General features: G+C 43.5%; 1 protein-coding gene and 1 non-coding gene across 2 annotated transcripts; both read right to left on the bottom strand.

The window, feature by feature from the left end:
* Positions 1-13,669: 13,669 nt before the first annotated feature.
* LOC122802460 lies at positions 13,670-13,752 on the bottom strand. Its single transcript, XR_006364933.1, has one exon. It is a non-coding gene; the product is annotated as a small nucleolar RNA SNORD100 (small nucleolar RNA).
* A 1,482-nt stretch (positions 13,753-15,234) lies between these two features.
* Positions 15,235-22,857, bottom strand: RPS12 (ribosomal protein S12). The gene is made up of 6 exons (XM_044063818.1): positions 22,764-22,857; positions 22,596-22,634; positions 20,893-21,009; positions 19,880-19,982; positions 19,382-19,483; positions 15,235-15,328 (listed from the first exon to the last, which is right to left on the bottom strand). The coding sequence occupies exons 3-6, from the start codon at positions 20,988-20,990 to the stop codon at positions 15,266-15,268; spliced, it is 366 nt and encodes a 121-aa protein (XP_043919753.1). The 5' UTR covers positions 20,991-21,009; positions 22,596-22,634; positions 22,764-22,857; the 3' UTR covers positions 15,235-15,265.
* Between the last annotated feature and the right edge of the window lie 1,900 nt (positions 22,858-24,757).

The following is a 24,757-nucleotide window of genomic DNA, read 5'->3' as shown; positions in this document are numbered from 1 at the left end:
AGGTTCCTGACCCAGAGACGCCCCATACTCTGGACTAGACTGCCCATACATGTCAAGCAGAGCACCTCCTTGGCCCTCTTCAAAAGGAACCTTGATTACTGGATGGGAGATAGAAAATTCACCCCAGGGATCATGTCAGTCACCCTTCTAGACAGGGGTCCAGAAAAGTAAATATTGTGGGAAGAAATATCCAGGAAATTGTTATGGCTAGGCTTGTACAGGCCCTACAGCCAATAGCCTAGTACCAACCTATGAACTAAATGGATAGTTTTCTTCTGCAGGTTCCTTCTTAGCGGCTGCACCTATCACCATGGCATCTACAGGTATGTTTCTAGCCCACTGCTGCTCTTCTTTGGGGGGCAGAAATAATATGGTCAGGTCTCTTTGGGATCAGTTAGATGGAGACTGGCATCTTCTATAACCACTGCACATATGAGCTCATCAGCAGGCAGACATCTAGGAGTAGAAGGTTGGGTGGGAAAGCTGCCAGCCTAGGCAGATGTCTGTCATTTGTAAATATGAATGTAAATTACAGGCTTGTCTTAAATATAGTGTTACATGTAGAACTGAAAAGTGTTGACAATAGTGCACTCTTGAAAACCAGAGCAGATTAAGCACTTTTGTCTTGACCATCCAACATGCAAGTTATCTTAGACTTGTTTTCTAAGAGAAATAGAACTAGAAAGATTGACGTCAAAACTGTACTACTGAATTTAAGTATCTTTCTGTGATCTCTGAACTGACAAGCACGGTGTAGTAAGTATTGTCTTGCACTTTCAAATATTTTAAAAGCTTTCAACTGCCTGTTTTGTGTAGGGATAATTTAAGCTCTAGAGTACATTGCACATTTATTACTGTACCAAGTCACTTTAAGCATTGACTGTTTATACTACCAACTGGATAATACTGCACAGTAATTGAACACTTAAGGGCCTTTGAGTAACTGATAAATATTAGCTGGGTGGTGGCGGCAGGCAGTACTACCATATAGTCGGAGTAATAGGGGCACAGCTGGAGAACCTGTGCCAGCCTTTCCCAGGAGTGTGTGGCTGCATACTCTTCAAGAGTGTGCGTTAGCTACTTGGGCAGAGACACAAAGCACTGGTTGGACAGACGGTGTAGGTGATTTTAGCTTGCCCAGCTACATTGAGATCTGGACCAGACAGCTGTCGCAGTTAGAAGTCTTACCGGGGACATTGAGAGCAAAGGAGGAACCAGCCCCAGACTGATCTCAGTGCGCTCTGCAGGGAAATTGCACTTTGTATTTATCCTTTCCTCCCATATGAGGCACCCCTCACTGGTGAGGATTGAGGCTCCTTGATTGCTAGGCCAGAGAACAGCATCACATACTGTTTGTGAGAGGGACATCCATACCACATATTGGTTAGCAAATACTAATTGGGTTGTAGTGGTGTGGGTAGAGCGAATCCCTGTAGCTTGTGTACACTGAGCTTTGAAGGTATTTGTACACTAAAACAGCCATGCAGTAAATACAAGAGTTTGTGTCTCTTTTGGCTTTTCCCAGTTAGGGGTCGCCACAGCAGAACTCCAGTCCACTAATGATTGGCAGTAGAGTGTTACATGCTGGCTTGCCAGGCCTAACACAACCTTCAAAGGAACACCCATTCACACATGTCACCACACATAAGGCACTGAGAATCAAACGGGCAACATCTAACTGTGAGGCAACTGCCATACAGCAAATATAAGAGTGCAGATCACAATTAAGTCAGGGTGAACAGGCATCATGTCAGCCAAGGAGTATAGAAAGCTAAAAAGTAGCCAGCTGGCAGAGATGTGCTAGTCTAGGGGACTGGTGCATGGAAACCTAAGGCAGACCCGATTGCAGCCTTGGTTACTGCTGCATCAGAAAACCAGGAAGACAGACTGGCAGTGGAGATAATACCCCCTGAGAAGAGACGGTTCAACCTTTCTGCAGAGGACTAAAAAAAAAAAATCTGGAGCTAAAGAGACTCGAGTTGGAGGCCAGGCATTTGGAGATGGAACCAAAGGAAACGAGAAAAATGCTGACTCTTCAGCAGAGTCATGGAGGTAATGTGGAAGGGAGTAACTGGACCCCAGAAGCACAACAAGTCAGTAAATTTCTTCTACAGTTTAAATAGGGGATAATTTATAGTTTCCTATGTCTGAGAGGGTATGCAAACAGTAGTGTTGACCAAAGGCTCTAGGTATAGTTCCTGAACCCATTACTCCATGGTAAAGCTGCAACTGTATTGTCCAAAATGTCTGACGGACTTTTTTTTACACAGCAGTAATCAAAACATGCAGAGTTTTTAAAGCCAAAACATATAGGAAAGTTTTGTGAGCAAAGACGAGGAAGAGGAAAGCATGTGTGAATGTTGCTGAACTGAGCACTTATTCCCACAGGTGGGCAAGTGGATGTCAGGTCATTACTTTTGAAGGGCTTGCAGACCTTTTTGTGAAGGAAGAAGCCCTTAGCACTTTGCCTGAAGACATGAGGATCTGGCTTATGCTTCAAATGATGGGGAAGGGAGACCTACACATGGCAAGCAGGGCAGCCCTGCACAGGAAGGGGACCCCCAGAACTGCTCATGAGTTTAAAGGAACCCATGGTGGGCAGCACAAACTGCCCACACAATCTGCCAGTAGCAGGTGAAGCCAGTAGTCCAGGAGCTAGGGTTAAATGTTTTGAATGCAACCAGTGGGGGGCATGTGGCATACAGGTGTCCAGAGGCAAGGTGGGGAACAAAAGATGGAGCCAGTAAGTGGAAGAGAATGCCAGTAGTAGGTTGTCTTGGGACAACAATGGTACCAAACTACCAGCAGAGGTAGTATCCTACTCTCGTGAATGGCAAAGAGGCCATGGCCAAGAGACAGCCTCTGATATTGTAAAGCCTAAAATGGTTACAGAGGAGCACTACTTGCATGGGCCATCTACTCCAGTCAGGGACTTTAGGAGGGATCCCATTCCAAACACCTTTGGCTAAGGTTCACCTTAACTGGGAGGGTGGAAAAGGAAACTAGCAAGTAGGTGTGAGGATATACCTGCAGATGTCCTGATAGGGAAGGATTTTGATATAGCAGTGCCCTGTGTTTGTGCAGTTACACAGTTGGGCTCTGACACAAGCAGGTAAGTCCGGTAGCCTTAGGTAGACCCAAACACACTGGGTACTTTCAGCCAGGACTGGTGAGGATTACTTCAGGAAGGGAGCTACTCTGTAGCAGTAAGACACAGCCACAGCTGCTTGGGGGTACTGACAGTCACTTGGACAGAGTGACTACAAAGGCAGAGGTGAGTAGTATTACCCAGGCTGACAGTGAAGCACCACTGTCAGGATGCCAAACTTACTGTGGAAGGGTTACAAGGAGAGAGTTGAAACAGGCTCAGCTCTCAAACCCTACACTGCAAGGCCTGAGGCAGGTAGCTAGGGAGGCATCCGATTCAAGGAAGGGGGGGGGGTTTGTATAATGGAACAAAGAGTTACTATACAGAGTGGACCCCTGAGGGAGGACTAGAAGGTGAGTACAGCAGTTGGTAGTGCCTAGAGCCTACCATCTGGCTCTTTTAGCCATAGCCAATGACATTCCCTTTCCTTTGCAGGTCGAATGGGCATAAAACATGAGGCATATTATGCAGAACTTATATCGGCCTGGAATTTCCAGAGATGTAACAGGGTACTGCAGGACCTGTGAGCAGTGCCAAAAGTAGACAAGACGAGCGCTCCTTTGATGCCTTTGCCTGTTGATCGAGAAGCCATTTCAGAGGGTAGCTATGGATATTCTGGGTCCTCTGAGTAACCCAAGTTCCACATGGAAAAAGTATATCCTAGTGGTAGTGGAGTATTCTACTCAATACCCTGAGGCAGCGTCTTTGCCCTCCACTGAGGCAAAGGTGGCAGCAAATGCTTTGTTAGAGACTCAGCAGGGTAGGTTTCCCCAAAAGAAATGTTAGAGGTGCCAATTTCAGTCAGACCTGTTGGTCTGTCTATGGAAGTCCTGGGGATGAAGTACATGAAGACAACCCCCTACCATCCCCAGACGAATGGTGTTGAAAGGTTTAACACTGCAATCAAGTCCATGCTATAGGCATTTGCTGATCAGTTTAAGAGGGAGTGGTACAAATATTTGCCTCATCTGTTTGCTTATAGAAGTTCCCCAGGAATCCACAGGTTTTTCACCCTTTGAGTTGCTGTATGGGCATAGTGAGAGGGGACCTCAAGGAGTTTGTGGCATACATTCTAAACTTCAGGACAAGGCTGAGGGAACTCATGGGCTTGGCCCAGGAGAACCTGGCAGAAGTCAAACAGAAAGTGTGGCATGACAGGTCTGCTCGAGTATGCTTGTGGGGCATCAGGTAATGCTGCTCATTCCTGTCAGACAGCTGCAAGCAGCATGGGAGGGACCCTACATGGTGGTGAGAAAGGAAGTGATGTTTAACTACATGGTGGAACTGCTAGGCAAAAGGCAGGGGCACAAATTGTACCATGCTAACATGACTTCCATGATATGGAGGCCCTGGGGCAGAGCATTTACAGTGGCTTGCAGTTGTCCGAGGGAGATGTGGGGACTGATCTCGGAGGCTTGGGCTACCTCAGTGGAAGGGGTAGCAATGTCCCAGCAACTCCTACCCAGGTTTGAGAAATCCTAGCAGTGTTAAGGAATTTGGGGACACTGTCACTGGAAAACCAGGGTGCACCCACCTCGGGCAGCACCAGCCCCCTTAGAGTGCCCAAGACAGTGAAACAGGAGATGTTGGGACTGGGGGTGATTCAAGAGTCCAACAGTCCCTGGGCCTCCCCAGTGGTGCTGGTGCCAAAGAAGGATAGCAGCACCAGGTTGTGTGGACTATAGGAAGTCAGATGCTTACCCCATGCCTAGGACAGATAAGGCCCTAGAGCAACTGGGTGGGGCTACATATCTTACAACCACTGAACTTACTAAGGGTTACTGGCGGGTGCCTTTGACTCCCAGTGCTAGAGAAGTCAGCCTTTGACTCCTTTTGGCTCAAGTTCACAAACATGACCTTTTGAAAGAATGCCCCAGCAACTTTCCAGAGGCTGGCAGATCTTACTAGGATATGATCAGGAGGGTTTGCCCTTGCTTACCTAGATGATTTTGCCATCTACAGCCACTCATGGCAAGAGCACCTTAACATGACAGGCATGTGCTGGGCAGACTAGAGGGCAGGGTTGACCATTAAGCCAAGCAAATGTCAGGTGGGTATGGCAGAGGTCTCCTACTTAGGACAGAGTGGGGAGTGGTAAGATGAGGCCAGAACCTGCCAAAGTGGAAGCCATTCAGGCATGGCCTGCACCTACTGCCAAAAAGCAAGAGGGCGTTTATAGGGACTGTAGGGTACTACAGAAAGTTCATCCCCAGTTATAGTACCACAGCTGCTCCCCTCAGAGCAGACAAGAACAGGCCAGATAAGGTAGTGTGGACCCCAGTATGTGAGCAGACATTCCAGAAGCTTAAAGAAAGCTTTGGGAGGACACCTGTGTTAACCAGTCCAGATTACAGAAAATTTGTTGTGCATGTGGTTGCTTCAAACCATGGGGTGGGGGCTGTATTTAAGATTTCTTCACAAGAGAGAAGGGTACCTGGTGGTTTCTCTGTCACAGGCTCCAACCCAGGAAGGAATGCTACACAGCAGTAGAAAAGAAATGTCTAGCTAGTGTACGCACTGCAGAAACTTCATCCTTATTTGTGTGGAAGAAATTCACTTATGACAGATCACAACCAAACATGGTTAAACAGAGCCAGCAAAATGCCAAGTTGCTAAGATGGAGCCTGGGGGTGCAAGCATATGTCTGTGCAGCACTGCAGTGGGAGCAGCAATGCCAATAGAAATGGGCTCTCAAGACAGGGAATGGGGTAGATATACTCAGACCTAATCCTATCAAGCAGCATTTCAAGGATCACTTAAAAAAAAAAAAACTAGCTAGCTTGAGTTAGAGAGACAAATGTGAAAGCTGCCAGCCTGTCATTTGTAAATGTGGAACTGGAAAAAGTGATGGTACACACTACTGACCAAAGTAAGGCATGTGGTGACCCTTTGATGTACACAGTGGTGCTAAAGGATCTAGATGAACAAATTCTTGCCACCGTTTTAACCAAAATTTAAATTAGATTTAAACATATAAAATGTATTTTTATTGCTCTGCTTCCTTACCAGCTGCAAGACAATAAAAGGGGGAGGTTAAGAATGTAAAGGCAGTTTGTTAGCCTGGGAACCCCAGGAAACAGAATGATGCAATGTGAATCAGAACTGCAATTTTCAATTTAAACAGAGAACGAGAGGATGAAGCATGGTCTTTACCATCCAACTCAGCACTCTGCCCATTTTATGCTTTTTAGAAATAGCTAGGAACTTGAAAGATTAGACTAAGTGTTTCTATGATGTCAGAAATGTACTATCGAATTAAAGTACTTCTCTGAACTAGACTAGTCCTGTGTAGTAAGTATTGCCTGTGTTAAATACCTTAAAACATTTAAACTGACTGGCGTGTAGAAATTGGAGCTACAGAGTACATTGCATATTTATAATAATTGTGGTACCAAAGTCACTAAGCCTCGACTGTTTATACTACCAATTGGATATTGCACAATAATTGGGACACCCTGTTAAGGGCATTTGAAGAGCTGATATTAGCTGGGTGGTGGCAGGCAGTACTACTGTATAGTCTGAGTAATAGGGGCACAGCTGGAGAACCTGTGCCAGCCTTTTCCATGAGCGTCTGTGTGGTTGTATAAACTCTTTACCTCCAAGTGTGTCAGCTACCTGGGGCAGGGGACACAAAGCACTGGTTGGACAAAGGTTTTAGACTGCCCAGCTAGACAGATATCTGAACACTGCAAGGGAGCGACCAGCCCCAGACTGATCTGTGTGCATGTGGGGGGGGGGGACACTTCACTATGTTATCCTTTCATCCTATAGAACACCCCCAACACTGGTGAGGATAGAGGCTCCTTGACTGCTGGGCCAGGGCACAGGCATCCCATTGGGCACAAAAAGCCTCCGGGTATACAGACTTCTCCAAAGGTTGGAAGACCAGCCACCCCTCTGCTTCAGGATTACAGATGCCCCCAAAGGGATCAGAAGGTGACCTGGGGAAACCTTCCCCTTCAGTCAGTAAACTCCTCCAGGGAGTCCCAAGTGTTTACTCTTGCACTTTCTTCATAGGTACTACCTCAGAGGAATGGTCCAGGTAAGTGTCCTAAAAGGAAACCAGAGGGTCTTTTCAGCCACTTGTGCCCTCTGTTCCAGGGAAGAGAGGAAGCTCTGGTCGGGGAGAAGTAGAAAATCTCTGGAAAGGGATGGCAGAGACTGTGGGTCCCCAATGGACAAGGGATTCATGACTCAGGCCACGCCCAATACAGGGATGGGAGCCTGGAACCCAGGTTCAACACCACCCCCAAATCCTGAGTCGAGCCAATGAAAGCAAAGGCAGTCATGGAAGACTTGAAATTAGTAACTATCCATGCACCTCAGAACCAGCCAAGGAGTCTCAACCCTGGGAGGCCTCCAATCCCAAAAGACCAGGGGAACAAGGCAAGCTTCTGTTTCAGAGAAGTTCTAACCAGAACTGAAACAGTGGAAGCAGAGTATGTTGGAACCATGGGCTCAAAATGACCAAGAGCTAAACAAGGAAGAATGGATGGTGCCATATTTGCAGCAGTCCCAATGCTGCCAAGAACAAAAGACAAACTCCCTCATTGTGAGGGATTGATCCACCAGTCTCACTGTCAGATTGTCTGCTTGATCCAGCAAGAGTCTCTCAAAGTCAAAGGAGAACACAAACTTCTCCAGGGAAGGGAGCTCTGTGGACCTACCCTCTTCTACTTGAGAAATTCAGATGCTCAAGTCTTCCAAGGTCAACCCTTCCGATGGCAGAGGATTCTCACTTCGAATGCAGACAAGGAGAATGAAAGTGAAACGCCTCCTTTAAGGGGGCCAAAAGGTAGCCCTCCATCATTCATCAATCCAGGACATAGGCCTGTGTCAAGCTGTAGAAAGCGACTTTGAAAGGCAGGGAAGACTCCAACTATGAAGCATAAAATCAGGGATAAAATCAGAAAATTAGTACTATTAATTTCAGACACTGGCAAGAGAAGGAATATACATTCTTAAGTTTACAACTCTTAATGTAGCTTACTTTTCTCTCTACTGGAGAGAGAAAATTGTGCCCAATTCTGGATGAATTGAGGTATGCCTCCAGATTCTACCCAAACTCCAGGCCTTAACCTCAGTGCTTGGTTCTTTGATTTATCCAACTCCAAAGAGAGGTGCGCCAAAGAAACTGACTGTATATTCCAAGCAGTCTGCTCCAACATGTGGACCAACCAGGTAGAACACAGATCAAACTACACTTGAGAGATTTGAAGAAAGTACAGGTGAAGGGTTGGGTCTTGCCACCCTCATTGGGGGGGGGGGGGGGGGAGGATAAGCACTAACTGAATCTGAGCCTTCAAAAAGGTTTTTACCCAATTTCAAACTGCTGTAGAACAGCACTGACCTGGAAGCAACTGCACCAGGCTATTTTCAGTGCTCTGGCCTGAAATGGAGGGTAGGCAACCAAAGCCAGGGTGTGTGTTAACTACACCTACAAAAACACAGGACAACTAGAGATTAGATCCTAACATGACAGAATAATGGAACAGCCTGAGCTACTAAACTAAAGGCTCAAGGAACCTTTGGGGCTGGTCCTTAAGTTCAAAGGATATGGAAATCTTTGACTCATCTCTGGTGGAATCTCCATCTATTTCAGTCTGTTCATTACCTATTCATAGAATTCATGGAAGGCACCAAATCTTCTGTTTGGGCAAGAAGGCCCTTCAATACCAGCTTCAAACATTGATCTAACAGCACCCTACATCCAAATGAAGCACAAGTTTCACATCCTTCATAAATAGGCAAAGCCCAACACTCAGTTTGGAGGATCCCGTGGTGGAATCCTGTAACAGGTTACACAATTAAAACCGGACACCTTGTCATCCATAATGAAATCACATGCACATCCAGGGCCAAACAGGAGGGGGAAATAAACTTTACAAGACCCAACAAGTCCAAGACTACAGATGAACTAAACTTAAGCTCAACAACTTGGCAACTTCAGAAGAGAAGCAAAAAAAAAAAAAAAAAAATTGCAATATGCATAAGCAAAAGAACCTACATGCTAAGGGGCAAAGTCTTTTGAGAACATGTAATTTGTTTAATACAGCACATAAAACCTGACTGTAGAGATGCAGATTACACTAGTGGTGAGGGCATGGACATGCACTTTGAGACAAAGGCAGAGTTGGTAGCCTCAGACCAGATGTATTTAACGGTTTATGTGAATAGAAAAACTTAAACTTACAATCCCAAACACTGGATCCTGCAGTTCTTTATTTGCATGTGAAAGCACCAACCATACTCCATTGCAAGTTCTGCAAATATTTGTAATGGACAGGACACTTACAACTTTACTGTTCTCTGGAACATCAGAACACACATGTAGAAAGGAATAAAATCTGCGCAACTTGGCCCTTGGGCATTTTATAACTAGAAGTTTGTTGGCCAGACTAAAAGACCTCACCAAGTCTAATCAAAATGTATTCTCCAGTTGACCCCCACATAAATGTCAGATAATCCCTAGCACTGGCACCCAACCCTGGGTAAACTTCAGGCTATTACAGGATTCTTTCAAAACTGGAGTGAAATCATCCGAGTCCCAAAAATTTAAGTCTGCACCAAATTCAGAGGGTTTGGCGACTCCAATGGCAGAAGGCATACCAAGACTGACTAGAATTTGCAACACCCATAATTTTGAATTCCTTCCAGACTGGATCATTAACATGGACAGGATCTGATCCAATAGGTGCTTAAAGACAAGCCAGGACAAGAAAGTATAAATTCAAGGCTTCCATGTGTGTTTAGAGGTAGTCCTAGAACAAGTCTGTAGATTTGCACTCCAGCTGCCCCGAAAGGTGGCCTGGGGGGGGGGGTCTTCCTCTAGCAAGAAGACTAACCAATTAAAAATATGCCCAAACTGCACCAGCATCAGATCTTCCTATCCACTGCTGAATCTACCACATGCAGATTACTGCTGCAAACATCGGAAATTCCCAGATATGGACAGACCTTTCAGCCCCAACTGATCTTCAGAAAGGAATCTAGTGAAATCTTTAGCCGGGTCTGTCAACTGCTCTAAAATGAGGGATAAGAGCAAACCTTACCTTGTAGTAAGGTATCCAGCTCCAGCATATCCAAGACGGAGTTGTCAGTAAAGCACAGCATACAAAAAAGACATCTTAACCAGACCAGTGCAGACTATTAAATGCAAGACAAGTCTAGGATGGGAGAAAAAAAGCCTGGAAAAGTGTACTGCCTTGAGTTGGGTGAACTCCCATCAAAAAGGAAAATTTAGTTTTCTGAAAACCTCCCACACAAAAGCCTAGTCAGTGTAAGCCACTGAAAGATGGCGTGGGATTATCTCAAGACCCAAATGAAAACTCCAGCAAAGCTAGAGCCTCCAATGAGTGCCCTCCCAAACCTCTTCAGAGGCACACGGTACATATGCAAATGATCCTTATGAACAGTGTTTCAGCTTGGCAATTCTGAATGCCCATGACTTTGTCATTTTAGATTTCAAGCTTTACTGGCCTTGGATTTCTGGCCAAAGAAGAATAGTGCCCAGCATAAAAAAAATCCAAGCTGCCAGTCATTTAGGGATGTGAGATGCAATAAAATGCTCCTGAAGCTGTCAGCCAGAATGCTGGACTTATATTACTACCAGAAGTAAGACCACCAACAACTCGAGAGTTCAATAAAAACATGTTCCCCTACTTGAGATTCCAGACAACTGACACTGTCCATCTCTATGGACACCACAGCCCCTGTAGAGTCCTAAAGTCTGCAATGCCAGAAGACTAAATCACCAGAACAGTGGGCTTCTACAACAAACCAGGAACCCTTTGAATCAACCTTTCAAAATGCTCCCCCCCACCTCAGGAGAGACATTACATACTCTTGCATTACAAGAGACCAGAATAACTGAATATGCTTATTATGAAACGGACAAAAAGATATGGGAGAATCCACTATTTCACTCCAATGGAGCTCAGGAAGTTAGCACCAACTTCCAATGGGCGAAGCTTAAAATTTCACCAGAATCAAAGCATGCCCTCCAGTTTCAAAAAATTTTCATAGGTCTGGAACCACAAGGATTATGGAAGTATAAACGACACCCTTACTTTTATAGTGGTAATAGTCATTAGTAGTCATTGGGTTTAAGTCTAAAACAGAATTTAACACCATTACGTTTGTAATATTTTACCTTGGCAACCACTCATTACTCATTGTCAGCAGCATTTTATTCAGCTGGCTGACAGCTTTGAGGCTTAAGGCAGTGTTATTTGGAGGAGATATTTATAAAAATTATATAAAATGAATCAGAAAACCAGTTCTTTATTCTGCACTAGACAGGTCAAATATCAGAGTTTGCAATTATGTAAGCTTTAAAATTTTATTTTAAAACCTTGTACATGTTCATATTTGCATGAATCATTCCAAATTCATGCCAAGCAATATTTGACAGCTAGGGGGCAGTAAGTTAACTGCAGATGCACCTGGAAGCATCACTTGGATGCCATGAGTCGAGGGATCAATGAATGGCCGGAGACCATTTTAAGGCCCTCGTGCAATACCTAGCTAGAGGGGACCATCCCTACAGACACTGCCATATGACCCACAAGCTTTAGAAAGTGCATGAGCTAAAGGTGTGGGAGTGGCAAAAGCCCAACAGGATTAGAGCTTAAAAGACTGATGGCTTGACAGCATGGCAATTTGAGGACTTTTACAAGCTGAAGACTCTAGGTAGTTAACCAGAATGTGCAAGTTGCCAGGGAGGTGGTGTACAGGTGCAATGAGGAAACTGTCCAGGAAGGCACAAAAAAATCCTTGTAGCCAGAGCCAGGCAGCTACCACACCCCTTTTGTAATCACCCAGGTATTGCAGAATAAATTTCCCAGTCACTTCGGGAGAACAATCAGCCCAGACCAAGAAACTAAAATGACAGCAACAGGTTCCTAGACAGAAGCAAGGAACAGCAACCTTGACAAGTGGTAAACATGGTTGAGGTCCAAAGTGGACTGCACCATGACCATCCAGAGTTTGATCCTTTTGACAAACTGGTTTAGGTTTCCTTAAATCCAAAACTGGGCCTAGAGTCCTTCAGTATGAAGATCTGGATTAGACCCAGATCATATCTTGTGTAGTGAAACTTCCTGAATGACTTATTTGAACAGCTTTGAGATGTCAGCTGCTGAAGGGGTGAACATCTGGGAGAGTTTGGAACTTAAAGGGAATAGAATAATCTCTAGAGGCAGCACAGGTGTCTAAGTAATTGCCCCCAAGCTTTTGGGAGGAGAGCTACACAGTTCCCAGACACCAGCAGTCTAACCCCAGTTCTACAGACCTTCACCCCACAGGCAGCTTCTGTTAAGGATTCCTCCACTCCACAGGCAGCATCTGTTAATTCCTCCCACCCTCAGGAGAAATATATAGCAAGGACCATTTAGGAAGAGAATTGACAACCTAACCCCCTTTCCAATGGGTAGAAAAGGATAGCTAGTGGACAGAAAAACAAATGTCAAATGGGGGACAGCTATAGCATTCTACAGCTTGGATCCAAACATGCAAAGCTACACATCACAAATCCCAGAACCTGCCACATCTTGCATTTCCCTTTCAACATGGGGTCAGTTTTGTCATAAGGCCTTGCACAAAAAAAAAAAAAAAAACCTGAAGTCATCCATGCATTAGCCCTCCGTCAAGCTACAAATCAAAATTCAGCCAAAGCAGGTACAAGCAACTGGGTGAGTGAAGCCTGTCCTGCAGCAATGACAAAAGAAAACATTCCAGCATGTAATACAGTCATATTGATACAATTTAACAAAACCCAAGAAACAGCCACAGCTTCACTCTTGCTACAAAGCAACAAGATTAGGAATCAGGAAACCAAAAGTGCTGGAAGCCACAGAAAGCTCTACTGGATACTAGCACCCTCAGGTATTTGCAAAGGTAAGTTAACAAAGGCCTCGCATGGTGATCCCAAGAGTCAAAAGCACACTGCTTAAGGGGTCTAGGGTTTTTATTTTAAGATGCCCAATAAAAGCACAGGACTCCTAGGAAGACTGTACTTTAAAGATTGTTGAAAATGTAAAGAGTTTTCCACAGGAGCATTAACAGGAGGAAAAAGTACCACTATCTTGCACCACACCAGGAAGCAAGAAAAATTCAAAATAAAAGCAGAGAACGTATGAAAGATGCTTACACAGACTACATGCAAAGGAAAAAAATACATGGTATTGCTCCTTTACTACTGGACACCTATCTGGCTATGTTGTTAGATCTAGCAAGATCTGCCCCCACACTGACATCCAAGTCAGAGCAAACAAACTAATCCCAGCAAAATGATACCCTTCAGGCATTTACTATTGCTCAAATAGTGTATACATTCTACCAGAAATCAACCCAAAGCCAACATGCTTGACATGCAACTTTATGCCCAATTCACAAACTTACATCTCAACTTTACAGAAACTATATGGCAGGCAGTGAAAGTGCCAAAACTGCACTACAAACACTTCTGAAATGGTTTCAACAATTCTTGCAAAAGTTCAGGTAGGAAAATACATTCATAACTGCATCTCAGATATTTGGGTAACAATTTTGGCATTTTCCTCAGACTTTATTCAGTAGAGGGAGCCAAACTCATCACTGATGCAGAGAAGCAACATGGGAAATCTGAATACACAGTAACTGCATGAAAACAAAGATGGGGAGGAGCAAAAGTAACTTTACATGCCATAAATGTGCAATGCTTCTAAACTGGCAAGCTACACCAAAACAGAAAATGGTCAAACTTTTGCATGATTAGAGGTCAGACTGTCCTATGTGGCCAATCTACAATGGGCTGGAAAGAAATAGACACCAAGGCACCTTCCATGCATCCAGGGTCTCCTAAGCCAAAACCAGTGCTTTATGCACCAGTACCCAGACAGCAGGCCAGCATCTGAAAATAAAGCCAGTACAATTCAGTTTTAAAGAGGCTGCAAAAAGTTACAGCAGCAGGCAGCAAACAAGGAAGTCAAACTACACCTCATCAATTCAGTAGAGACAGTTGCTAGTTATGTTGCACAAAGGAAGGGAAGAGGAAAAAAGTGCAACAGATTCAGTGCAAGTAAAAAAATACATAATTTGACATCTTGTGTATAACGATTTGACATCTTGTGTATAACGATTTGTTCTCATGAAGCTGCACAAGAAACAGGAATCCCAGAATTAGATTCACTTCTAGAACTTCATGTAGAAACACATAACCCCCTTGTGAGCCAGGGCTTCTGTACTCAGCTTGAATACAAGCATAGGAATCCTCCATAAACTAGTCACTACAGTTAAACTGAAGACAGTCTCCGAGGTCTAATCAAGTGACCTAAATTTTGTTAGAGCAAACAGTACCGCAACCCTAAGATTAAACATTGTACTCACCTAAAGCATGAGTTAGTTTTGCAAACACAGCCCAGTTTGTGATTGAAGGGACACAACTGCAAGTGAAAAATAAGATACCACACACCAGCTCTACCACAAACCTAACAGCCACCTGTACTCAGTTCCTATACATCCCTAAGCAGAGGTGCAACACTAACAGCACTGCAAACCATTTGCATCAGAGTGACACCTCCAGTTAATGCCAGACACCTCCTGATGTCAAAATATTGCTTGTTCATATCAAATACAAAGCCATGCTATACACAAGGTTAATATTTCTTAAAAGCTTACACAGTAGCAAACTCTACTGCATGGATATTAGTGCAGGTAAACTTTCAACCGTTATTTCCCATTTTTCTAAATCTCAACCAAGTAACAGACAGAACACCTTAGCCCGATATGAAAGCCCTCAACTAGATGAGAAAAAGGCTGTGCTGACATTTTAGGCAACCAATGACATACTATCACAAGCCATTTACAAAATACTATAAATATGAAAGTTACTGCATTTGCAGTGACTTTAAAGACCTAGAACCCGAATACTAATAATCAGGTCTTCCGACAAGATAACTGCATACAACCAGAAATAGTCTGCAAGGAGTCCTCCACACAGGTCAAAATTAAACGCATGCAAGGAAGAAAGCCTGTAATACTGCTACCTTACAGTACACTGCCTCTGCCATGTGTTCTGAACAAATGTGAAATGAAAACCACACCAGTAATTTTGTTTTAATTTTATTTCTCTTCTGCTCATTTCTTTACTTTGAAGTACTCCTCAATGACATCCTTGGCTTGCGATTCTTTGCCATAATCCTAGAGAAAAAAAAAATAATTCAGTGCAAAACAAAGCCAAGAGACTAAACAGACAACATAAAAGTTCAGCAATTCACATAATAAACTGTAGCCATTTTGCTAGGGACCTCAAGGGCTTTCAGCACACCTTAAGGCTCGTACAATGGCTTTTTATTTTTGCCAGCACGGGCTAATAACCACACTGAAAGATTTCAGGCAGCTGCAGTTACTGGCTTAACCCCCAGAACAGGCAAACTACCATTTATATGCATCAAATTACTAGGCTACAGATTCTAGACTGCCAACAGCCTGCTCCATCTCCTGCAAAGCAGTATTGTGTACTTGTGCACATAACAGGGGCTTATATAAACTGCACAAAAGGGCTACAAGTGCTGGAACCTCTTCCTGACAACAACTCTCCCCATTTGACAAAACAGCAAATACCTGTGCCACAGCCTAGTCAGATATTCTTAACAGCTTGTTTTAGAGCAACAGGTGGTGAGCATATATATCACTGTTTTATATACAGAGAAACAGAATAAAAACTATGCTGCTGTTCTGCTTAGGTCTGTCTCAAGTCAGCCTCAAAAGTTTAAATATCTATAGTCCGGTTATAGGTTTCATTGTACCCAGATCTGAGTTTTATTTCCTGCTACCCCATGTGTTTGCTGGGGCCTACCTGTACATAGTGGATTTAAGTAAACTAGTCTGGCATAGTGCATTAGCCAAGAGCTCAGGGACAAAGGTTGATTGGCGGATTTGTGTTTCTACTTTACTTTTGCAGTACTTCTTAAGCACTTCTCTGCAAGGTCTCAGCTACTGTTCTCCCCCTACTGGCACTCCTGTGCAAGTGGCACCCATAGGTGATCAGTCCTACCCACACCCATAGGTACTCCAGATAGTACCCATGCTACCCCCTCAACTATGTTGCATAGATAACCATAGTGGCAATTTACTGCTTCTCCTGCTGGCCTGGCTGACATGGGCATCCTCGCACTAAGAACTACCTCAGGTACACTGACAACCTTCTACCACCACCTAGGAAAAATAAGAGATGAAATTACCTTAAGAATCTAGAATCCTTGCCATCCCACATGTGGAGGTTCAACAGACCTAAATGGCAAAACATGTGCTAACAGCACCACACAGTACAGAGTATGTACATCCATCTCTCAGCCTCCAAGGCCCAGCCACAAACTCAGCATACTAGTCATAGGAGACTACAAAGCACACGTGGCTAGACAGTCACGGTAAAGTTGCTTTTCAGCTGCTAGAATCCATCAGATCTCTCTCAACAGGTACTGAGATTGCCCCATGCTGGTGCAAATGACTGGAGACATACCACTCAGGACTATATGAAGAGACATGCAGAGTGTCTCAGCAGCATCATGAATGCCTCAATACAAACAGAAAATGAATTTACTTAGTTTCTGGTGTTATTCCAAGGGGATCCAGTACCAGACAGCCTGAGGACATAACTGACAGACTGTTTCCAGCTTCTGGTAAAGGCTCTTCCCATCCCCATAGTGCCTTTAGTCATGACAAAAGGCACATGAAATATTCTAAAACGAAATTTAAGTCATACTGCCAAATGCAAGTCTTAACATGAAACTGCACTCACTGAAAGCATTCCTCCCCCTGGAAGACAGACTGCAGCAATAAAACTATAAGAGGACCATAAAGGAGTTCAAAGCACTCCTCCTTTGAACAAAGAAACAAGCTCGCTGGTGAAGTCCCCCAAGTCAAGAGTCCAAATTGGCCATATCCACCAAGGACAACAATAAGGCCTTCATATGCCTGCAATCTCAATGCCAAATCTGCTCTGAACTGGTGGTAAAGACCACCACATACAAATACTACAGATGTAGCCAGCCTGCTGGCAGACCAAAGCCATGGATGAGGTGAAGGCTGTGCACAATGCCTACCTTGACCTAGCCAAAGCCTTGACATATTCCCCACTCAGACACTTTCCTAGCTAGGCATCAGCCAGTTACCAGATGTTACCAACTGGCTCAGAGAGCCCAGTCAAATTAGAGGAAGCCTCATCTAGTAGTAGGCCTGTAACAAGTGGCATACCCAGATTATTGGTCTTTGGGTCTGTTCAGGATACACTATGTGCAAGCTAAAACCAATGGTCTATGACTGACCAAGTTTGCAGATGACTGCAAGCTGGGAGCAGTCTAAATTCCCCCAGTGATGTGAACATCCTCCAAGAGGGCCTTACCCAAAGTTACTTGGGCCAGAAACATGGCCTCAAACCGAATGCAAGAAATGCATTATCCCATTTGGGATAAAGGGTGCCCCACTAATTATCACATTAACATAAGCACGCAAATCAGTAGTGAGGGACTTGGGCACATGCAGCAGCAGACCACCACAGAAGTTCCTGACCAGGAAAATCCAGGGTCTCAAAAAACCCATCATATACAGATGTCCATCTAAAATCAGACCCAGCCTCAATAGAGTTGCTGCACATCTGCAAGTCAAACTTCACTCATAAAACCTATATGCAAGGTCAACCTGGTCTGACAACTTGTTGGCAGGATAGATTTGTGTCCCAAAGTCCCCCCCCCCCATGTCAGAGTACCTCACTGGTACTCTGAGGAACCTAGACTAGATAGAACAGGGATCCCACCAGTTTCACCGCTGAACAAGGAAACAGGTACCGACTTTGTGGGAACATGGGTGAATTTTTCACTAGGCTTATTAGGGCCTCCAGGCCAGTAGCCTAGCATTGTCCTATGAACCTAGGAGCAGTGAAACCAATATCCATTACTGAACATGAAAACAAAAGCACTCTTCCAATTTGGTGATTTTTAGCCATCTGGCCATCACAGGTCACTGCAAGCATGAATATGGAATGATCTTTAAAAACCCAACTAACCTTATTCTTTAAAGTTTCTACCATCTGCTGCTAGCTCTAACCAGTTGTATGCATCCTTCCCCCTCACAGCCCCTCACAGATGCACAGTACATTGTTTATAATAGCAAAAGTGGCCCCAAACCATGTATGACAACTTTGGTGTCTAGTTACTTGTGTATATTGGTATGCAACAAATGCAAAGACTTACCACCTTGTTTGTTACTACACCAGAAGGTAAGAATTTAAACTTTGTAAGCAATTCTGAAATGCTATTACTTGCTAGTAACCCATACCTTTACACCCTTCCAAATCCTATGCACTGTTTTTCATCTTATACGCACAAAGGCAGGCCTCCAGTGCAGCCCTGACAAATGTTGCAAGTCATTTTTTCCTTAACGTGTCTTGCACTTCCCTGATAATTACCTAGGATAAAGGTAATGTTAGACAGCCCCTAGACTGACAGGAGTACCACAACACACATTAGGATCCCTGTCCAGAGTCTATTGATGCACTCCAGCCTACCCCCCCCCTCCAAAAGCAAGGAATATGGTAAAATTACTCTGGTACACATTAAGATTTTTGATGGAGGGGATACACTGCATCACTTGCGTTACAAGTGCAGTAATATATATTACAACTGCAAGAGAAGGTTAATACCACAAAAAAAAAACTTGCCATACTCCTTGCATGGAAAAGATTGTTTGGAGTACATTCATAGACAAACAGTTGGTCTCAAAAAACTGCATATCCAGTATCATGAGATGCAACATGGCTCTAATGCAAGAGGATAATGCAGACCTCTAGTGCAGTCCTTGGGAGCAGGTGGACCAGAGCCCTGTATTAACTTGCATATGTTAACATGTAGCAGCTCTGATTTGAAGAGGATAAAAATAGACTCCCAATGTTTGGAAAGAAAGCTCTATACTCATCTCAGAAGAGATGAACCACACTGCCAGTTAACTAGAATGCACCACTGTAGCAAAGCTGGTTTACAGACACCAGAAAGGAGAAGTCAATTTAGGCAGTAAACTACTACCAGATCAACAGCACAAGCTTCTATATACAGTTAGACACATTCACAGGAATTTGAAACATTTTATTCTTAACATTCAAGGATCCTGCTTACATGACATTTACAACTGCTTTAAACCAAATCAGTTAATGCTAAAAACTACTTAATGTCCCAAATATTTGAGTAAACCTGGACTTACCTTGACAACAACACAGCTACATCCAACAACTTTACGTGGTTTGCCCTCTCTGTCAATTTTACAGAGTCCTACCCATTCACCAAGCTTTTTATTGTCATCAACCTGTCAAAGTTTAAACGCATTTGGTTATAAAACTTTCCCTCAATAGGATGCTAAAACAGCCTCCCACTACAGTTTAGATATTTTTAAACTAAAAATTGGCACCATAAGTACCACTGTAGAACACATGCAAACACCTCACAAACTAGCGAAACATCTTCACCCAGAGCTTAAAGCAAAGACTGTAAAGAATGTTCGACAAACTAATCTGATTAAAGAGTTTTGCCAACTGCTGCAGCTCAAGAGGCAGACACCCCCCCCCAAAAAAAGCTGCGGAGAATTATTTTTTACAGGGACAGAAACAAACAATTATAGGACCCAAAGACGATGGCTTGGGAAGAAAAACCCAAACTAATGTAGGATTACAAGTCACTTGCACATTTCCTATCCTTATCTTACCTTAATCAAATTGATCTGATGCTCTGCACAAAGGGCTTCCACCAACTTCACGTACATGGGCTCATCACAGTTGCTTGCAAGCACACACAAGTGTGCTTGACGTCTAAGAGAAAGCAAGACACTGGTATTAGACAAGAAAAAAACTATTAATGAGTGCACCCTTCACATTTGGTCTCCTTTGACTTAAGATGCTACGTATGAAAAGCAAGTGTAAAGAATATAAGCTGCCAAGACACCCAGGACTCAAGACTGTGGCCACTCAAGGCTTCTCATTAAATGAGAAACATGCCTGTCACTGTACAACTATACCAGCCATGTGTTTCAGGCAGCTGTAGCATTATAAAATACAATAGAAACTAGGTACCACCAACCAGACAATGTACCATACAAAACTAATAGAAACTGGATAACTCCAAATCACCCCCCTTCCCACAAGGTATAATCACTGTGGCTAATCCAAGTACCAGTGGTGGATTACAGTAAACTGCATACATTATTCACTGTGGCAAAGTTACTCAGCTTTCAACCTCCACCAGAGTCTAGGACAAATCCAGAAAACAGTCCCTTGTACATTTTAAAACCAAATTTGCTAATACTAAACTGTGTGGGGGTTTCATTCAGAGAATGAAGAGCATTTCCAGCAGTGGCGAATGTATTACAGATACAAAGTTTATTTTAGAGTGAAGCTCTAGTGGGTAAATAAGAATAGAATATTTTGTAATGCTAAGCATTTATCTGGAGTGTGCAACATGTTGGACAATAGGAGATTACCAAGCTATTGGCCCTAGCCAAGTACAAGCCCTGTTCCAACAGTTTCAAATGTGTGTAATTTACAAGCTACCCCCTTACTTTAGGGTCAACATTCCTAACATTCACATACCGTGTATATGCGATTAACTTATCGCCCCACCAAGAACACACCCAAACAGGATGCAACTCAAATTCTACAGAAACGTTTAACGAGTGGGGTTTACCATTATACCCAGAGAGCAAAAATAAGACTATGTACTCACTTGTCAAGGGCTTTAGCAGCTTCACGAATACCGCGAGCCAAGCCATCATGGATTAGTGCAGTCTTCAGCACTTCTTGAAGAGCAGTGTTTACATCCATCACACCTCCAGCAGTGGTGCTAAATAACAAAAGTTCATTAATGCCTGGCTACCATTAGAGTCATTATAAAATAAAGCACTAACAAGCTACAGTTTTGATCAGAAAAATATTGTTGTCACTCAATTTAAGAGTGAGGGGGTATCCGACAAACAAACTCATCATGAGTACTGTAGCTTTCGACATGTTGCAGAACATTGGTTATTGAAATGTATTAACCCACCAGATGTGCTGTAGCAAGCCCCACCTGACACACTGCAATGTAATTAATATTCAGCATTTGTGCTGAAAGCACCCCAATGATTTTTGTAGACCTTCACTACCAAAAAAGTGAGGTTTTACTAGGGCCTTAGAACTAAAATACCTGTTGTACATTACATTTCAGTCAGGCAGAACTCACACCACAAAACTATCAATACAGTTAACAGCTGAAGTTATATGCAGTACCAGCATGGTTGGCACATCACTTTCAGCAGGGGATGTGGGGGTACAGGGATTGCCCCCATGAATAAAGAGGAAGCAATAATTTAGATAACTAGTTGTGTACTTGCATACTGAAAACTGTCGCCTTGTAAACAGACAACACCCATTCCTGCACAAACTTGTGGGTTAATACACTTAGTATCGCCAAGCATTGATTAAAAAACAGACAACCCTAATACTATAACACATTCAGGCCACACCTAGGGCCCTAAGGTTGAAAAGTCCACTATGCTACTAGCCATCACTACAGCTTCCAGGCAAAGCTACTGAGGAAGCTATTTTTGCCAGTTTCCCAGCACACTACAGCACTATAGTAATATGCACCAGTGCTGCCCAGCAATAACATTATGAACATATTTACAGACAGGCACATCTACTTACCCAACACAATCCATAGTATTAAGAAAAAGGGCACGGCACCTCAGAGCAAAACCCACTTGCAACGCATCTCACATTATTTGCTCAGCTCAAACACCACTGCTAATAGCTGTATTTGGCTCTCGTACCAGTCTTGGGGGGGGAGCAGTGTCCCTTTTCTTGGGTTAACCAGCACAAAGAAACTAAATCCCTAACCAGTTGAAACATTTACACATCCACAATGATCACTGAACACCATATTAAAGATGCAATCCAATTCAACCCCACGTGTGATTTGCGTGTGCTTAAATGTACAAGATAAACAATAAAGCCACAAAGAAAATCAAATCTTTGTGATCAGTAAGAGCTGTTCGGCTGTGACTGCTGTTCCACCTGTCCCTCGCCGACAGGGGCAAGGGATACTGACATATAGCTCGAAAGAGACCCAGGCCCAGTAGCCTCCTATGATAAAAGGGAGACTACCTACAGCCAGAAAACCAGTTTCTAATAACACAGAAGTAAAGAAAACAAACGTTAAGTCCCAGTCAACAACAGCTACCTTTCCCGTACTGTCAAAAGGGCTTCTGGATTAAAAATGCAAAGGGCCATCAAGACACGTGGATTGCAAAACTTTTCACGCAAAATAAATTTAGCCCTTAAGATAAAAATTATTCGGTTCAGACGTCCACATTTCCCGGCAAGACGACAAAAATCTAGTTACTAAACATCACACACTCAGTAGACAAAAAAGTAATAAAATACACTCACCCTTCCTCGGTTATAACACAAGACGGATGCCAAAAATCGCTGTAATACAAAGACAAGCATAAATCACTAACTCTATCCAACTATACCATTCATAGTATTATATTTATCAACAAACGATGCTTTAAATAAACAGAAGATTACTAAAGTAAAACTTAAACACCACCAAACCGTTCGTGTTCCGCGGAAAAGAGAACGCCTACCGCTAAGCGTCACATATTTAAAGACAGATTACGAAGGCCCCCTCAGCTGGCAAATATTTTGCCTGTTTTTACGTTGTGGTTTTTCTAGGGGGTATTTATTTTCAATATGATTTCATAAAATACATTTTACTATATCTGTGGGCAAGTATATCTTTAACTCTGTAACCCGTCGTACAGTTTTTTTTTTTTTTGTAAACCGAGACTCTGGATGTCGAAAGGCTTTGTCCATGCTACTGTGACTTGTTTATTTTCAGGTATAGTAACGCGCTCCCTTTCTGGCTGTAATAGAGATTACTCGAAAATGCGTAAATCGTGATTAAGCGTGCAGATGTGAGTATCTCGTAGCACTCCGCAGCTTTCTCCTTTGTTACTGTGATCTGTACTGTTTTGTATTGGCAGTAACTATATCATCATCTTCTTTCGGCTGTTCCCATTAGGGGTCGCCACAGCGGATCACCTGTTTCCATTTCTTCCTGTCCTCTGCATCTTGCTCTGTTACACCAACCACCTGCATGTCCTCTCTCACCACATCCATAAACCTTATCTTAGGACTTCCTCTTTTCCTCTTACCTGGTAGCTTCATCCTTAGCATATTTTTCCCAGTATACTCCGCATCCCTCCTCAGCACATGTCCAAACCAACGTAATCTTGTCTCTCTGGCTTTGTCTCCAAACCTTCCAACCTGGGCTGACCCTCAAATATACTTATTCCTAATCCTGTCCAACCTCGTCACACCCAGCGCAAATCTTAACATCTTTGACTCTGCCACATCCAGCTCAAACTCCTGCCTTTTTGTCAATGCCACTGTCTGCAAGTTGCAACCCATATAACATAGCTGGTCGCACTACCGTCTTGTAGACCTTCCCTTTCACTCTTACAGGTACTTGTCTGTCAAATCACTCCTGACACTCTTCTCCACCCACTCCTTCCTGCCTGTACTCTCTTCTTCACCTCTCTTCCACACTCAACGTTACTCTGAACTATTGACCCCAAGTATTTAAACTCATCCACCTTCGCCACCTCTACTCCTTGCATCCTCACCATTCTTCTATCCTTCCTCTCATTCACACACATATATTCTGTCTTAGTCGGGGATGCACAAGCCAGTGCATTTCTTTGTGCCGGTCCCAAGCCTGGATAAATGGGGAGGGTTGCGTCAGGAAGGGCATCCGGCGTAAAACTTCGCCATAGCTTTTCATGCAGTCACCAGTTAATAGGCAGTAACTACACATAAGTAAAATTAACCAAAACATCCAAACGCGGTGTGCTTTATTTAATAGAGATACTTAATATTCATCATATTGATCGTTGCTACAGTAGCCTTAGCTAGAGGGATTATTTCCTACCAAGGTATAACAGCAGTCTATAACTCATATAGCTAAAGCTGCTGCAGCAGTGATCGTTCCAACATCTACTGCTAAGTGTGTGTTCAAGAATGTGTGATCAAGAAAAAAGTTTGGGGGAGGGTAATACCAAATCGGAGACATAGTACAGTAATTAGCATAAAAAAGTTACAGTGGATATTATGTGTACACACCCCTGTTAAAATGCCAGGTTTTTGTGATATAAAAATGAGACCACAATAAATCATTTAAAAACTTGTTCCTGTGCTATTCCATATCCTATTTGGATAAAGGGAAGCTTCTTTGTTCACCAGTGGGAGTGGGGAGCACTGAGCAGCCTATTTGTCCCTAGAGCAGTGGTTCCAGCCAGAAACTTGTAGTCTATTGGCCATTTTGGGTCAATTCCTAGCTCTTTTCAACCCCCTGCTATAAAGCCCGCTTTAGAGCGCTTTTGCGTGATTTCGCGCGGAGTTGCCCATAGAGCACCATCGGACAGCACCGGTTAAACAAGGTTAAACTATTTCTGGCTCCGTAAAGTCTGCTCTTCAATTTTTCCCTTAGAACTTCTCTACTTGCAGTCTAAACAGTCTATTCTCTATCTCAAAAGCTCAGCACTTGC

Source organism: Protopterus annectens, chromosome 1.part0, assembly GCF_019279795.1.
Source record: "Protopterus annectens isolate FY-2018-M chromosome 1.part0, PAN1.0, whole genome shotgun sequence".
NCBI lineage: Eukaryota > Metazoa > Chordata > Ceratodontiformes > Protopteridae > Protopterus > Protopterus annectens.
This window is presented reverse-complemented; position numbering and strand designations above follow the sequence as displayed.